The 16,429-nt window shown below is 38.7% G+C and overlaps 1 protein-coding gene across 3 annotated transcripts in view; it reads left to right on the top strand.

The window, feature by feature from the left end:
• The window catches only part of WWOX (WW domain containing oxidoreductase), a 485,118-nt gene that overhangs the window by 305,789 nt on the left and 162,900 nt on the right, over positions 1-16,429 (top strand). Inside the window, exon 9 of one of the 3 annotated variants that reach the window (XM_068203075.1) lies at positions 13,531-13,611. The exons of the other annotated variants lie outside the window; for them this stretch is intronic. Coding sequence (XP_068059176.1) covers positions 13,531-13,596 — 66 coding nt within the window. The 3' untranslated portion in view covers positions 13,597-13,611. Of the gene's footprint in view, positions 1-13,530; positions 13,612-16,429 lie in introns of those variants that run through there. 3 annotated transcript variants of the gene reach the window in all.

Here is a 16,429-nt window from a genome sequence, read left to right on the forward strand (position 1 = left end):
GGGACAATTTTTTAAGGTGAAGGTACCAGAACTTCTCACACTGTCCAAGCTGCAGACAATCTTCAATTTATATACTGGCAAAACTGTCTCTTTTATTTTCTTCTCTACTTCTTTCCTAATGAATCTCAGCTCCCTATTTAATTATTAATTGCAATGAATATTGAGCTGATGTTCTCATACCACTGTGATACATCCCCAAGATCTTGCTCTTGCATTCTAAGTTTGGTACAGACATGTGATATTGCATTTGTTTTTTTATCCCGTGTGCATCATTCATCTACTTTTGATTTCATCTACCATTTTGTTGCCTGGTTGCAGAGCATCATAAGATCTTTCTGCAAATCTTCCCAGACCTCTTTCATCCTTTTTACTGTGAATAGCTACCCTTTTTTTCCAGTAATGGTGAGGAAAGAGGAAAGTGGAAAGGCAGCTGTAGATGATGCTGCATGGACACAAACTGTTTGGAGTGAAATCCAGTGATCCCCACTAGAGGCAACGTGATTATTGCAACTGAAACCTCAGAAATGGTCTTGCAACTACATTTTTAATGCATAATATTTGTGTGAGTTTGACATTCAGCAAAATGCTTTCTCTCATGCCTGGTTTGAAGTTAAAGATATAAATGGAATGTCCTAGATTTTATTTATGCATCTAAAGTTGTTAAGGAGGTAAAGGAGAGCTCAGAGATAGGCAGGCTAGATTTCATATCTCCAAAGCATAGTCCCAGCTTTCACAGACACTTCTCCCCCTGTTGATTGAATCTTTCCAAGTTGGGCTGAATTTGGTAACTCGGAATTTTATATATTTTCATAGAATAAGCAGATGTTTGTTTTATTGTCCAAGGGAGAGGTCATAATGTTTGCAGTGTGATCTTGGAGAGATCAGCATAAAAACGTGTCTCTGTCATGCACACACACAAATACACACATTGCTGGCAATGGATTTCCTAGGACCAATTTTAGCTAATGTTGCACATTGTGAATAATTGAAAAATGTAGTGGAAGTGCTTCATCTGAATTTTGTGTGAGCAATAGCTAATGAATATTTGGGAGAGTTTTTGAACTGTTGCTTAAAGGCTCACCATGCTGCTCTGTGCATAAAAAAAAAGACCTGCAGACAGCTTACACTGAAATTTTGAAAATCCTAGGGAGAAAGAAGTTTAAACAAAAGCTTTTACAACTCTTTGAGTTCCACAGTGTAGAATTAAGTTAATAAATGAGAGCTTAATATCAGTGAAAAGTAAATGTACATCTGTATTCTGAAATCTCAGCATTCTGTGGCACTAGAAATTCTGTCAAATCTGATGTTTTCATTGGAGCTTGTAAAGTATCTCTAAAACAGTCCTTCAAAGATTGAGTATTGTTTCATTACATTTTATTTTAAGTAAGAGAAAGAGCAGTTGAATTTGAAAAAACCCAAACTCCTTTTTGTAATTTTAAATTGAGCAGGATGGGTGAAGACAACAGGATCAGAATCATCAGGGTTTGTACTATTTTCAGAATGTGAGGTAGGCAGTAAATTTTGGGGTTTGTCCTTTGGTACAGTGACAACAAAGCTGCTTAGCCAGTCTTTCTAGACTTCTATTATTCTCCCTATGAGAAAATGTTTTCTTTGCTTTTTTCTAATTTAAAGTTCTTTATTTTTCACTTGTCTAATCATTTGTATTGAGTTAAAAGTAGCAAGACAAATTAACATTACCTGCAAAATACAACATTTGAGTTCTACTGGTGTGCATGATTCCCCCTTTCAAACCACCCCTCATTTCTTTTTTTTTTTTTTTTTTCTCTCTTGATACTCAAATTTAGGTCATTTGTCCGTCCTTATAGCTCTTACCTTTCATACATTAAATTTCATTGCTGGCACTCTAAAAATCCAAATAAATTATGCCATTTGCACTGCTATCATCACCCTCTGTAACCTCAGAAAAGTCAAGGAGAATAGTTAGGCAGATTTTTTATTTTTTCCTTTTCTAAATCTCTACCATTTACTTTCTATTATGTTACAAATACGTGTTCCTTTCTACCTTGCCTGTCAGAATGGCTTTCCACTGTTTTCCTTGCTAATGTTGACAAGGTGATTGACTTGCAGATTTCTATAGCAGTTTTATACCTCAAAAAGAAAAAGAAAGAAAAACTGCTCTTATATTCCACAAATTCTCTCTTTTTTTTTAAACTGCTTGAACTTCAATTATGATTTGTGGCCTACAGATCTTTGACAAGAATAAATCCTACAGTGTCTAGTCTGACAGACTCAATTTTTGTTTTGAATTGCCTCCTACTTTTCTAGTCATAGGCACTGTGGTAATTATAGACATAGGCAGTGGATGACAGCCAGGATATTGTTATTGTAGTCTTTGGTTTAGAGAAAGTATTAATTTCATATTTCAGTTGTTTTACATGCTGTCAGGGTATAACTCTTTCCTTGATTCTAGAGTACTGGAAATTAAAAGTTCTGGGCAGTTCTGCTTCAATTCTTCAGCCACATCTCTTTTAATTGCTAGGTTTTATTTCTTTTTATTGGTCTGGCACATGTCTGTAGGGGCTTATCCTGCAGAATTTTTTTTAGTATGTACTTATATAATCAATTCTGGTGAAAATCAGCAGTTTGAATTGAATATAGTCAATGAATATTTTTATGTTTGTATTTAAAAAGGGGGAAAAGCCTATGGGTGATAGTTCATTATTAGCTTATAAATATAGTATAACTTCCTGCATAATTACAGGTTTTTACAATTTTTATAATGCTTTTTGCTTATTTTCCTTTGGATAATTTTCAAAGTACTATTATTCCCTCAAGAGATCTCTAAGAGGCAGAATTTCTGGCTATTAAAGATTTGCCATCCCACAAGCAGCAGACTGAGAATGCCTCCAGGTTATTTATAACTGGATTTTATCTCAGAAAATTAACTAAAGAAGATAAACCAAAATTCTAGGGGAAAATGCCTTAAACGTCTCATATATTATGCTGTGCTCAAACAGCTATTTTAATTTTAACAGCCTGGCAAGCCCAGTGGAGCTCTTTTTCTGGTTTTGGGCACAAAATAAGATAACACTTTTTGAATTCCTCCAGGAGATCATCTAAGTGCACTTAAAGTGGAGGCATAAAATATAAGTTTACAATGTGATATATTTAAGCTTCACATGTTAGTTTAATTGATTTTCTGTGTTTGCTAGTTCTGAGAGCCCCAGAACTCCTAATTTGCCCTTTAAAAAACCAGTACATTTTTAAAATGTTGCATTAGCAGGCAAGCTGCTTTGTTCTGCAGAAAGTTTTGGTGTGTGCTGGTTCCTATAACCCTTTCCTGATCAGCAGCACTAAATGTTCTGCCAAGATTTCAGCAGACATATACATTTACATGCCTGCAAAACCCCCTTGGTTTTGGTGGGCCACTCACACGGGTAGGGTTACACATCTGACGTGTGTTCCTAAATCAGGGATGGAGTCCCCTAGCTGTGATTTGGGGGTGGAATTTGGGGGAGCAAGTGAGGGAAACCAGCCTGCCAAATGCAGAGCACCTCAGCTGGACTGCCTGTGAGAATTTAGGTGTCTGATGTGATTAAGCTTAAAATAACAAACTCGTTTTCTGTCTGACATCCGTTATATTTGAACTTAGGTCTAGCAGGGTGAAAGGTTATTGCAATAATTTATTGTACCTTATAGTACAGTCAGTGTTTAAAAATGAATGGTAGCTGAAAGGCATGTTCTATTCCTACTTCAAGAGAAAAATACTTTCAGATTGCAAGGACTAAAATAGTTGCAGTTTCTAAGTATGCCTTGTAAATAAAATTATGAGCAAGGGATTCTCAAGACGAATTTTGGAACTGAGTATCAGCTCCTTTTCTTTATGTTAATAATAATAATAATAATAATAATAATGCCTTGCATTTCTGATTATGTCAGTGTGATGCACAACTGGGTGACCTTTGCAGTTGACAAAATGATTAACAATTTCCTCTGGCTTTTGCTTTTAATTATTCACCTATGTGAAGAAGGGAATGGACTGTATGAGCCGGGGCACGTAATGATGATTGGTTCATATCGGTGTTATCACGTGGCAGAAAGGTCAGAACAGCTGCCTTCAGTGTGCCTAGGCTTAGGTAGTACTCTTAAAGAAACTGGCTTTTTATTTATGGAATTGTATTATGGAATGTAAATTGATGTACATCTATATTACATATAAACATACTATGTGTATATATATATATATATATATAAATATATGGTATTCATAGGAAGATTTCCATAACATCTTGAAAAATTTTAGTCAAGGAAGAATAACAGCTCCCCATTCCCATAAGGACTTATTTCTACAGCCCCAGCTGTGTCACTCCTTCAGGACACAAAAACCAAACTGAACTTTGAATTTCAGCTGAAAATTGCATGAGGAAATTAAGGATCCCATTATCTGCCCATTTAGACTTCTTGTCTTTAATAAGTGAAAGGGTGGCTAAAAACTTTGTTATCTTCTGCCATATGTATTTTCTTTTCTAAATTATCTAGTCTTATAAATATTTGAATAACTTTTGCTCAGAATAAACACTTTCCTCTAAGCTTAGCTCTTATGGCTCTTGAGACCATAACAATTAGATAAATTAATATTGATTTGCTAAGAAAATGCTTCTTCATCTGTTAGAATATCTCCTACTGTAGTTTAGAACAAAACTTGCAACTTCAAAAGGATGTAGATAGCTCTTGACCATTTTCCTACTGAAAGTAATTCTGGGCAGCACTGCACAAAGTTACTGGGCTGAACTTTCTAAATCAGAGATTACGTAGAAAAAGAACCCCAAAGGTGCAAGAAAGGGTAAAGTTAGCTACACGTACAGATTAAAACTGAAGCCTAATAGATTGTGGATATTCTCAGTTCAGTCAGAGAGAAAAAGAGAAGGTTTTCTAACCAGGCGAGAGCCTGGGAGACGGTTGGGAAAGAATGTAAATAATTCTCTAATCTATCTTGTTGTTCACATTGTTTATAGACCGGTTCTGCCACCGTGTGTCATTCACTGCTCACCAATGGTGTGAGATGTTTTTACTCTAGGACCAATGAAATTAGTCTGCACGATGTTCTCTATAAATAGAGCGGTGCATTTGAAATAGATCGGAGTTCATTCTCTTTGCCTTTGACTTGGAGTAATTTTCGTTCCCGTCCTGCTCTACAGTGACAATAGATATCCCCCAATATTTTTTTAGAATTCACTAGAAGTGGAGAATTTGGGTCTGGAGCAGTGTGGTAGATACTACTAGGAGATACCTGCTTACCAGTACCAGGATTAATCTAAATATCAGAAACTTACAAAATTTTCAATTGCTACTAACTTTCCTATTAGGAAGGAAAAGAACTACTTGTTCAAATTGCTAATTTGAATTTCTGGTATGAAAGTGAGAGGTTTTTTAAATGAATCATTGTGATTTTTGGACAAGAGAGAAAGGTCTTGTGTAAACTGTGTCAGTTCCACGTTGTGGGTTGCAGAGAGATGGGGCACAAGCCAAGGCACCCCAGCACGTGTGTGGTGTCCACCCCAGTCGGGAGGGAGAGGACATCCCCCAGCTCTGCTCACAGAGCAAGGCTGTCCCTGTGCAGGACGTGTGTTTGGAGAGCCTCAGCACTGACAGGTGTTCTTTATGGCCCTTGGGGAAGCTTGGCTCCTCCAGGAGCTGTAATTCAGCAGGTATGAGGCGCTCTGCAGGCACACAGACCCCCTGCCCCATGGGGTGGCAGCTCGGGAGCAGGCTGATGCCAGGCAGTGGTGCACAGGGAAGAGATCAGACCAGGGGGAGGATGACTCAGGCTTTCAGCTACCCAGCAGCCCAACCTCTGCTCCAGGTGAGCTGTCTGACAGCCTGAAGTGTGCAGTGAGGAGGTAAATTATTTTCTACAATGGAAAAATCCATCTGAAGAGAGTGCATACCTGTGGAGATCTGGTCATTGGGAACTCCTCAGTCCAAGTGCAAATGCTTTAATAATAAAAATAAAGGGGACATAAAAAAAATAAAAAATCCTTTAATGATAAAAATAAAGTATAGGGGACATAGATCATTGCATCCATCCTGAATGCAGGCAGTTTTCCTGTGAGATACAAAGCAAAGTTACCCTTTAGGGAGAGATCTGGCAGAACCTTTTGTTTTGCAGCGTGTTGGTCTATGGTCCACCAGGCTCAGGGCTTGGCACAGGTGCTGTCTTAGCTGGGGCAGGTAAACTTTGAGGAAAAGACAAGCAGGGAATGAACAGGACTTCAGCAAATAAAGAAACAAAGATAAGTGTTGTTGGCAGCTTTACATGCACATATCTTTTCAGCTAATTAATATAAATGTCTGTAAATTTATGCCATGATTTTGTCCTTCAAGTCATATACAAATTCTCAGCATCTACTATGTGCATTTGACTAAGAACTCTCAAACTTCATGGTTTTCCACTTGTCCCTGAAAAAAAAAAAAAAAGAAAAAAAAATAGAAAAGGAAGAAGATGGAAGACAGGAAGGAGCCCATAAACCAAAATAAAGCTGATATTTCATTTGTGTTTTGCTGATAGATATTGAGTTTTTCCCATACACTTGTGCATTAAGGGTTTTGCTGAGTGAGCTAGGACACTGTCTCTTTAAGTGTTTAACAGTAATTGGTTCATGTCCTGGTGTTCATTGAAAATCCTAGACATTTCATGGAAAATCTTCTTAATGAGGGAATGAATTTTTCATTCACATTAGAAAGCTCACTCTGACAAACAATTTCTAAATAAAACTTTGGCGACATGACATCCCATATTGGACTTGACAAAGAGGACAGGTGCATTAGAATAAAACTGTATGGCGATCCTTCAAGCTGTCAGCCATGAATATTTTATTTCTTAATGAATCATCTTTGTGAAATGAACTTTCTTGTTGTAGTGTCAGTGCCATTTACAACAAAAAACCTGCTCCTTTTAAAAGGTGAACTCCTTAAAGATGCTGATGCCTGCATAAAATACTTAACCCTAGCCAAGGTATTCAGTAAATTTAATAGTGTATTTTTTTTCCAAATCTGTTTGAAATGTAGTCTCATACTACCAGGTGTGACTGTCAAACACAACCTTTTGCAGTTGCAATTTTGTTAACAAAGCCATTACTCAAGGTAGATTAGCAATGGGGTTGATCCTTATTAGAAAACAGTGAATACTTGCCTAATTATTGTTTTGATGCTTCCTTTATTTTTAATAGCATATTACATTTATTTAGGACTTGTGTGTAATAGTAGATTTATGTAAACCACTTTATATATGAAAATCTTTTCTAGCAGACAAGAGTAGCTTTCACCCTCTTGTATCCCTTTTCCTTACAATGTGAACAGAATAAATCATAGGCAATCCTTGTTGGCATTTTTGGGGTATTTTTTCTCCAAAGGTGTGAGGTCAGTGGTGGTTGCAATGGGTGTGTGAAGGGTGTTCAGAGCCTCCTGCAGCTATGACCCCAAGTACCCAGGTATCCCCAAACTCTCTTATTTCTTTATTCTAAGAGAATACAAATGTCAGATCAGTTTATTCTTCCTCACAGTTTATTTGCCATAGAAGATTTGAATGTACTGGTTTTGCTACCAATTTTACATTCATTGAGTTATCTTAAAAGCATATATGTTTCAGCATTTTCCTTTTGTTCTGTAAAAGCAGCTTGATTTGGATTCTCTGGGGAAAGCTCAATTTTTATTGATATTAAAAATACCCATTTGATTGCAAACCTCAAAGTGGACTAGATTCAATTTAATTTACATAATGGTGTCTTCAGGGACAAAGATTGCATGTCCTTTGTGGCATTAGTTGGTGGATGTTTGTTTCTAGCATGTGTCAAGTTCAAATTACAGGGTTTGTCATTTTACTTATAGGCTAAATGTTTTGACTCCAGGAGATATGATTATACTCATTGTCTTTGCAGTCCCTGCCCTGTGTCCTTGCTGATACTGGATATATGTGAGGAGTTGTCAGGCAGCACCGTGATCTCCATGGAAAGGTTACAGAAATCAGGAATAGATCCCTTTAGTGCTTCTCTTGCAACCTCCTCCTTGTGGTCCAGTTTCTTCCTTTCCATTATGGACTTCTATCCTCGTGTTAACTTTCCTTCCAAACATCTGTGCTTATTAAGGAAACTTTCTCAGGTTCTGCTCTCGTTGAAGTCAGTAGCATCCTTTCCACTGCCTTTAACTGGAGAAAAGACCTAAATGAGAATAAATCACAAGACTCCATTTTCTTCAAGGTGGAAAAAGCCCATTCTTTATTCACTTACCTCGTTTATATACAGTTTTACAGAACTTGTGTGTGACTCCAACTGGTTAGTAGCTTTCTTGCCAATTACTTTATTGGTTAGTTTAGCAGGGTTGTTACCCTGTATTGAATGATCACTCAAACCCCTGGTGTGCACGTGCTGAAAAGTTGTTTGTGAGAGATAGTTTTCATTTTTCTAATGGTGTAAAACCAGTTTATACAGCTGCTAGTTGTTTTTCACCCAGGAATAGATTGTTATGTTTATGAACTGCTCACACCGGGATTGCTTTTGCAAGGGAACTCGCAAAGTGCTAGAAGAAGGAATGACAGGCTGGCCACAGATAGAGCAGGCCTGATTTTATGAAGCATTTCTTTATGGTTTTTCTATGTTACTGCAACAGACCTGCTTTCAGAAAGGTTTTTATTTCTCTGGGCATTGACTGCTCACTTGTCTGTGTGCTTCCCGTGCAGTCACAAACTGTCTGTAGGGTTAGTCAAATCCTTCATGGGAAAACCTGGAATTGCTTCACCAGCCTTCACAAGAAAGTGCTCAAACTCCACCCTTGAAGGCTCTGTCTTTGCAGATTGCTATTTGTAGATGGAGCCTTCTATGTGCAGGAAGCATTTATCATCAGTAATTAGTGACATCAATAAGGGGCTGTCTGGGCCAAATGAATTTGACAGAAGTCCCTGAATGGGATGTCTGCAGCAGGCTTTGGAGAGCTAAATGTGCCCTCACATGCTTTGAGGTGTTTTTGCTGCTTTATTATTGCTTGTGTTCCTGCAGCACCAAAGGGCCAAGTAATTTTTTGCTTTGTTGAACAGCACAAAAATGCATGCCTGGGGTAAAAAGGCAGTTCCTGGTTGGAAGTTCACAGTCCAGGAGCAGGACAGGACACCATCAATGCACTGAGTGGACAGTAGAGCCCAAAAAAACAAGGACACCGTGGTAGGTAAATCAGGGTAGGCAGTGAGTTTCAACAAGCCCCAACAGCCTAAATATTCCTTTTATTGGGATGGAATTTTAAAAAGGCATTTAAGATTAATGGGGGTAGCTCTGTGTACATTTGAGGAAGCACTTGCAAAACTTTGAGGCAGCCTGAAAAGGTAAAAGTGTCTCCAGTAGACACTGGCATCTTCCATAGTGGATGGGAGAAGAGAAGAATCAGTCTCTACTGGAGATTGATATGAGAGAAGAAGGGGGATCCACTGTGAAGGACTTCCCACTCTTGACTTGGGATGTTATATTGTATTTTATTGGGCTGTTAAGGGGGCCTGGGCTGGCCACACTGAGAGTTGCAATTCACTGGGAAGACACTGATCTTCAAAATTTCTATTGATTTAAATGGGAGTTAATGCATGTAACAACTTTATGATCAAGGGGCAATGATGATAACTCTCTCTTAATCTTCTTTCCCATATCTAATTAAAATCTTAGGGTTTTTTTAAGCATTCTTGCCTTTCCCTTGAAATTATCAGTCTGTCTTTATCCTTCTTCAGTTTCTAATTGTACTTGCATTTAAATACTCCTTTTCAATGGCCCAGCAAGTACTAATCAAATAAACTTTAAAAGATTGCTCCTGATTAAATTATTTTTTAATAATGGGTTCCTGTTACCAGGGAATACAGAGTTAAAAAGGTGATATCACTAAAATTAATTAGCATGAGACATGCTGGACTGGTAGAAGTGACTGGATCTTAATCAATAGCAATATGATTACACCCATGCAGCAATTATAAATTATTTAAAACAGTACCCCTAGGTTACTGACTAGTTGCCTTTAAATTAAATTCTCTGTCAATAATTGATGCAAAGAATTAATGTGAGAACACCTTCAGTTACTGAAACTTTTTTAAGGTGGCATAAAATATTGAACTGTTGCCTGTCATTAGCAGCCACCCTGTCTCTTTTGCACAGCATTGTTCTTTACTAAATTGGTCGAGAAGGACCTCCAGAGCATGAAAGATGACTAATGATCCTGATGCTGTGTTCACTCTTCTTCTAAGGACACTGACACTGAGAAATATAAATTTTGTGTGCAAGGGGAACTCAAAGCTGATGAGACCAGTAACGCCCCTGGTCCATTTTGCTGCTGAAGCAGTGAAATGAAATCTGTTCTTCCTTGGTTTTTAGATTATGAAGATAAAATGAAAACAGTCTGGAATGTGCTGATGTGTAAGTGGTGTTTAGCAGGCTGTTGATTTGTTGTGAGTGGTAATTTCCTTCCCTAATGCCGAGTCATATAGGAGTTAAAAAATTTCCTTCTGTCCTCTTCCTTGGTATAAATTTTTTCTTATTTGGGGTTTAGGGATGCATGGGGTGTTAATTCTTTCAAGGAGCAGAATGAAAATATGATAATTGCAATCTTGGTAACATCAGAGAGGGTGCCAAGCAGGTCCAGTGCATCTGTTGCTGCCATCAGCTGCAATCTCAGCGTGCACAGGGAGGGCATCCACATGTGAGATTTTCATCAAAGTTTGACCCCTTCTTTTACTACTGACCATTATTTTTTGCTGTATAAAAACACTGATATTTGGGTAAACTAGTAAGCATTTTCTAGATTAAGGTGGCATAATTTAGGACAGTGTGTGTATACTTTGAGAGGCAAAAAGAGCTTAAAAAATCTCGAAAATAAAGGTAATATTTCTAGTGACATAATTATTGTCAAAATCCTGCATTTGAAAATATTATTAAACCTTAAGGTCTTAGCTTATATAATCAGAATTATTACAGAGATATTGACATAAACTCACAGAAGCCAGGAAGTTCATGGATGGAGCCTGGAGCTGGGAGGGGATGTTTGCTCCTGCTTTTTGGCTTTTGCTTGCCTACTGTGGGAAGCTGGCAAAGCTGCACTGACATGTGGACACAGTAGAAATTTAAAAAGGCATTCAGTCTTCTTGTTATCTTTTGCTCTTTCAGCTTCCTCTTTTTTTAAAAGAAATTCTTTTGTTTACAAAATACTCATAATTTACAACTTTATTTTGAATTTGTCCTGAATTTATATATTAACACTCAAAAAAGGACACTTTTGGAAATTTAGTAAATGAAGACACTAAAATTTTCTTTTGTTTGTTACAGCTGTATAAATTGCTTATCAGTGAAGTTTGTTAGTACCAGTGAAAGACTTTTGGTGTATGCCATGAACAAGTACAGATCAGGGATGGGGAAAGTGCTAAGAAAAAAAAAGAAATTTTATTTATTTGCAGAGTATTTTAATAGTGTAACAGAGATATATTAAATGTTTACTCATTATAAAATAGTAGTTCTCATTTTCTAACAAAAAAATCCTTTGACAAGGTTTGGGATAAATTGAGTGAATTCAATATTTAAGTCAACCTTTCAGAGAAAGAAATCCAAGCCCAAATCCAAGTGTTTCAGACTCTAGCGGAAGAGGAAAGGTACTTTTTACTGTTTGAAACCTTCAGTCTAAAACCCTTACCCTGTTTCAGCCCCTCTGCATCTTCTCCATGGGGAAGTGTGGAAGTCACAAGGGTAAAGATGTTATGAAGTCTAGAGATTTATAATTTTATTTCTGGTGGAAATTTACCTCCACTCTAAAATGGCAATTTCTTACATAATGGCTAAAATTTAGGAGGACAGGAGCAGTTTATCAGTGAGTCCCTCATGATAAGCAACTGGACCAAGGACAAACACAGCAGAAAAAAGCAGTGGTCAGGTGGAGAAATCAGGAACTTCCAACCTTTCGATCTTTCCAGGTTACTGCATCCCTACACAGCAGTTCTGGTCCATTTCTGTGCCTTGCTTTCCTCATCTATGAACAGCAAATGGTGCAGGGGGTGATGTGAGAGTTATTTAAGAGCTGGGTAGTGTTTTGGAAGTGTAAGACTAACTTTGTGACCTTGCCTATCACTCCTGGATGGTACCTGTAGGACATGGCTCACTGCAATACAGTGTATTTGCCTCTTTTATATTAAATTCTAGAAAATTTGAAATCAAATTTATATAATTGCAGAGAGATGAAATAATAGAGGTTCAAACTCTCCAATAACAAAAAGTGCAAACAAACCAAAAGATTCCTGGAACCTGCTGTTTGATCACTTCACTGATTTTATCAAATGTTAAATAAATGGAACAACAAGGACCTGATTTGCCCCACAGTGTTTATGATGTTTGATAAAATTTGCATTTGAAGACATAAAAAACTCAGCTACTATTGTGTGCTGGCAGAATGTGTTTAGTCAGAGTTTCAGTCTAACTAAGCTGTTCTGTGTGCACAGGAAGACCCTGTCTGTGTGTTTATCTCAGTAGCTAAAGTTTCTAATTCATGAAATAACTTCCACCCGTGCTTGTTAAAGTGCATGCCAAGCCAACAGACTATTTGACAGAGTAACATCAGCAGCTGATGCACAGTTTCATGTAGCCCAGCAGTACCAGGATACAAGTTTGTGGTCTGTTTGGAGAGCTGCTTATTCTTCTCTTTATCTGCACTTTTCTTTGCAGTTTTGTTTCTGTTAAAAGTTGAACATCCTGTGTTGGTGTAAAGGCAACAGAGGTTTCTCCTCACTACGGTGCAACTGCACAATCTCCCTACAGAAAAGATTGTGACATCTCTACAGTTTAGTGACTTGGAACCTTGTCTTCCCCTGTTCATTTTTACCCTTCAATCCTTTGGCACTTACAGAGTGGGAAATTTAACAAATGGTTAGAAATCTTCAGTCATGCATTGGCTCTGACTTGTGTGCAGGGGATTTCGCATATATAACTCTTAAGTTGATGAGCAATTGCTCATTTTATGGATTTTTAAGCAAGCATGGAAAATATTTCAGGTTGGATAAAAATTTTGCTCTTGTCTGAAATATGAAATATTTCACTACTTTTCATTCTTTCTTTTTGTATTTTCATTCACTGCAACACATAAATTGCATTTACTTTGTGAAACTAAAATGAGGTTGAACTGGGAAGCCATATTTCAAAACATTAAATAAAAATATATTTGAACAAGAAAATAGAAACATTAAAGAATAAAAATTAAAAGCCCCATAAATCCCATTTCATCCTTGTCCACTCCTGCTGAGCAAAAGATGACCCCAAAAGAAATGCACCTACTGAAGCAAAACGGCTATTCATTTCACTGATGTGAAAACATCCCAAGTGGAAAATAAAATCTTAGGAGCTGTTTTGGTTTTCTTTTTCCTATTCTTATTTGGCTTCACCATACCTGGTAGCAGATAAGACATGTTTTTGAGGACAGCTTTCTAGAATATAGTTTGGATTAATGCTAAACACCACAATCTGAAAATTGTCCTTATTTTTTTGCTGCAAAATTGGTTAATGTGTCCAGGACAAGCACTGTGACCAGCTCAGCCATCATGCTTGCACAAACTGCTCAAGTGTTTCTTCCGCCTGACTGATTCTGTGGGAAGATCTGAGGGAGGTGGAGAACGCCATGTTAAAGTGGGATGAAATGAAATTAGAAAACAGAACAAGAAGCCTGATTGAAACTGTGTATGACAAGTGTTGTTTCTGCTTTTAAGAAACTCAAGAAATCAACCTTTTAGACCTCAAAAAGATCTCCGACTTCCCATGCCAAAGATGCTTTGCGAAATTGATGACTAAATTTGTCCCGGATTTGTATTTTAATTCTCAGAATATTCATTGACAATCTGATTAATGGGTTATTTCCGTTTATCATCTATCTCGAGCTAGTTTTTCAGAATACAGAGAAAGCATATTGTTCTGAAATGTGGTTACGTGACCAAAATGAAAGCACACATAAGCTGCACAATCCTACGCCGTGGCTTCAGCCGTGTTCTTCCCGTAACGCTGGGCCCGAGGTGATTTACCAGAACACATCTGCACACATATCACACATATCTCACACGTACATACGTGAGAACTCGTGTGTGCTTTGCATCGGTGTCATTGCTGCTCACCAAAAAAAAAAAAAAATCAATATACTTTGTTTGAATTCTTTCCACAATGAGTGTAAATATTAGACCGGTGCTAATGTACAATGTTCAGTTTGGAAAACCACATTTCAAGGTCTGATAAATTTGCCAGAGGTAAAAATAGGCTAAAAAGATATATAAGTAGTACTACTGATAAAAGTAGTAAAAGGAGGCTGTAGAAATACTATTATTATTTTTAATGCATAGTTTTTGAACAAAAATTCAGTTGTGGATTGGTCTGGTAGGTGGCCCTTTGTAAACCTTGAATCTTTAGAGAGAGAGCATTTTGCTGCTACCATTAATATTGTTATTTTCACTGCACCACTCCATGGAAACAACTAAATATTGCCCTGAGAAGCAGGTGTTGGTGTTCTTCCTTTTCACACAGGGAGAGCAAAGACTCTCTCAACACCAGAGTTTCACTCCTGGTGCTGGTGAGGCACTTGTGTCATGTTTCAGAAAGTGTTTCCAAACTTGGAAATGGGGCAGATGTTTCCAGCAGCACTCCAAGGTACAGGAGTTTAGGGTGTTGAGGACACCAGGTGGTTGGCTTGGGAGGTACAAGGAGCTCATGTCCTTGGAGATCCAAGTTGGGAGACCATTCCAGTGGTCATGGCTCCTCCAAGATAGTGCAAGGGCTCTCAGGCATTTCTGGGGCAGGAGATGGTCCTCAGGGGGCAGGTGGAGGCTGACTTTGCTCTTCTTGAGGTTTGGTGTGATGCTTTGGGCCACTGGAAAGCTGCAGGTGAGATGGAAAAGCCTTCTTCCACTTTGTCTTTAGAAGCCTTTCCAAGTCTAAGGACTGAAAGCGAGCAGAAGTCCCCTCCACAATTACACTGAGCCAGCCCAGTCTGTTTTGGGTGTGTTTTGCTCTAAGCTGCACCTCGTGTAGCCTCTGGAAGCTTATCCTCACACAGAAGGAGCCTCTGATAGATGCAGGGTGATGGGGTCTTCTACAAGATTACACAAATCCCTCCCAGCTTCCCTGGGTCTGCTGCACTCTTCCCAGCTGGCAGCACTAAAGCATGGCCCTGCAATGGCTCCTGTTCCCACAGCTGTGCTAACATCCTCAGTGACATTTTCAGTCGAGCCATGGAAAGTGCTGATGGTTTGTACACCCCTGAAATGTGGCAAATGGGCTGGTGGCAGGGGGTGGTCACTGCCAGGGAAAAAAAGCAGGAGGGGAAGAAGCAATATTGTCAATATTTTAAGGAGGATTATAACATAGGAAGGAAAAAAGATAAGAAAACCTTAAAGAATTCTCTTCCCATTACACTGAAGAACGTGGGGAGGAGGATACACTAACCAATCATTCCTGCTCAGGCAAGATGTATGCCATTAAATTAGCTTGAATTCCTGTGAATATCCTGTAAATATTCTTACCTCTCCCTTCAGCAGCTGTAGAGACTCGGGCCTGGTGTCCTTACAGGAAATGACAGACGGGAAAACTGGTTTAGGCCTTTGGGCAGAGGCAAACCTTTAGTTACAAGAGAAGAAAGGGGAAGTTTTCACTGACCTTCTGCTGGGAAGCCCTGCTGCCACCATGTCCCCAGGCATGGGGCGTGAAGCCAAGCTGTGTTCCCGTGGGGGATGGCCGCGCTCTCAGGAGGGATCATTCCAAAGTGGTGTGAGTGGCCAAGAGCTGAAAGGAGCACTGCAGGGCAGAAAAATGCCATCTGAACACCATCTTCCTGAGTTCAGCCAGGATACTTGCAGTGCCAGAAGTGAAGATGAACCAGGGTTGCTACAATAGAATTGCAGCGTCAGTGGGAAAAACACAGGTTATTTATTCCTACCCATACCCCCAGCTCCAAGGTAGTTTACTGCACACAGAGAGAGGAACAGCACGGATATGGAATGTTCTGTACTCTCCTGGCACTCAGGGAGAGGTGGGACTGGTGGCACCATATGGCCCATTTATAGCCTGGGCTCTGAGAGTGCTGGAGACTGTCAGAAGCTCCATTCCCCACAGGGCTCTGCTCGGAAAATGTGCCCAAAGCCAGCTCAGATCGTGTCCACCAAGTACCAGCAGGCAGGGGCAATACCCTCAGCACTGCAATTATCTGTGCCTTCCATCTAAATACATAAAAGAATTGTATTATGCATCAAAAACACAAAATAAATCTGTGTTCATGTTGTAGAAAGCATCAATGGTGTGTTGTAAGAGCTTTTAAAAAAACCAGTATCTGCTCACAGGTTGCTTGGATAATGGCCACAGACCCTTTTTGGTTTGATATTTTCTGCACTGACACCACTTTTTAAATTAACTTACTTTTTTTTTTTTTTAAACTT

This window comes from Anomalospiza imberbis, chromosome 12 (genome assembly GCF_031753505.1).
Source record: "Anomalospiza imberbis isolate Cuckoo-Finch-1a 21T00152 chromosome 12, ASM3175350v1, whole genome shotgun sequence".
In the NCBI taxonomy this organism is placed as follows: domain Eukaryota; kingdom Metazoa; phylum Chordata; class Aves; order Passeriformes; family Viduidae; genus Anomalospiza; species Anomalospiza imberbis.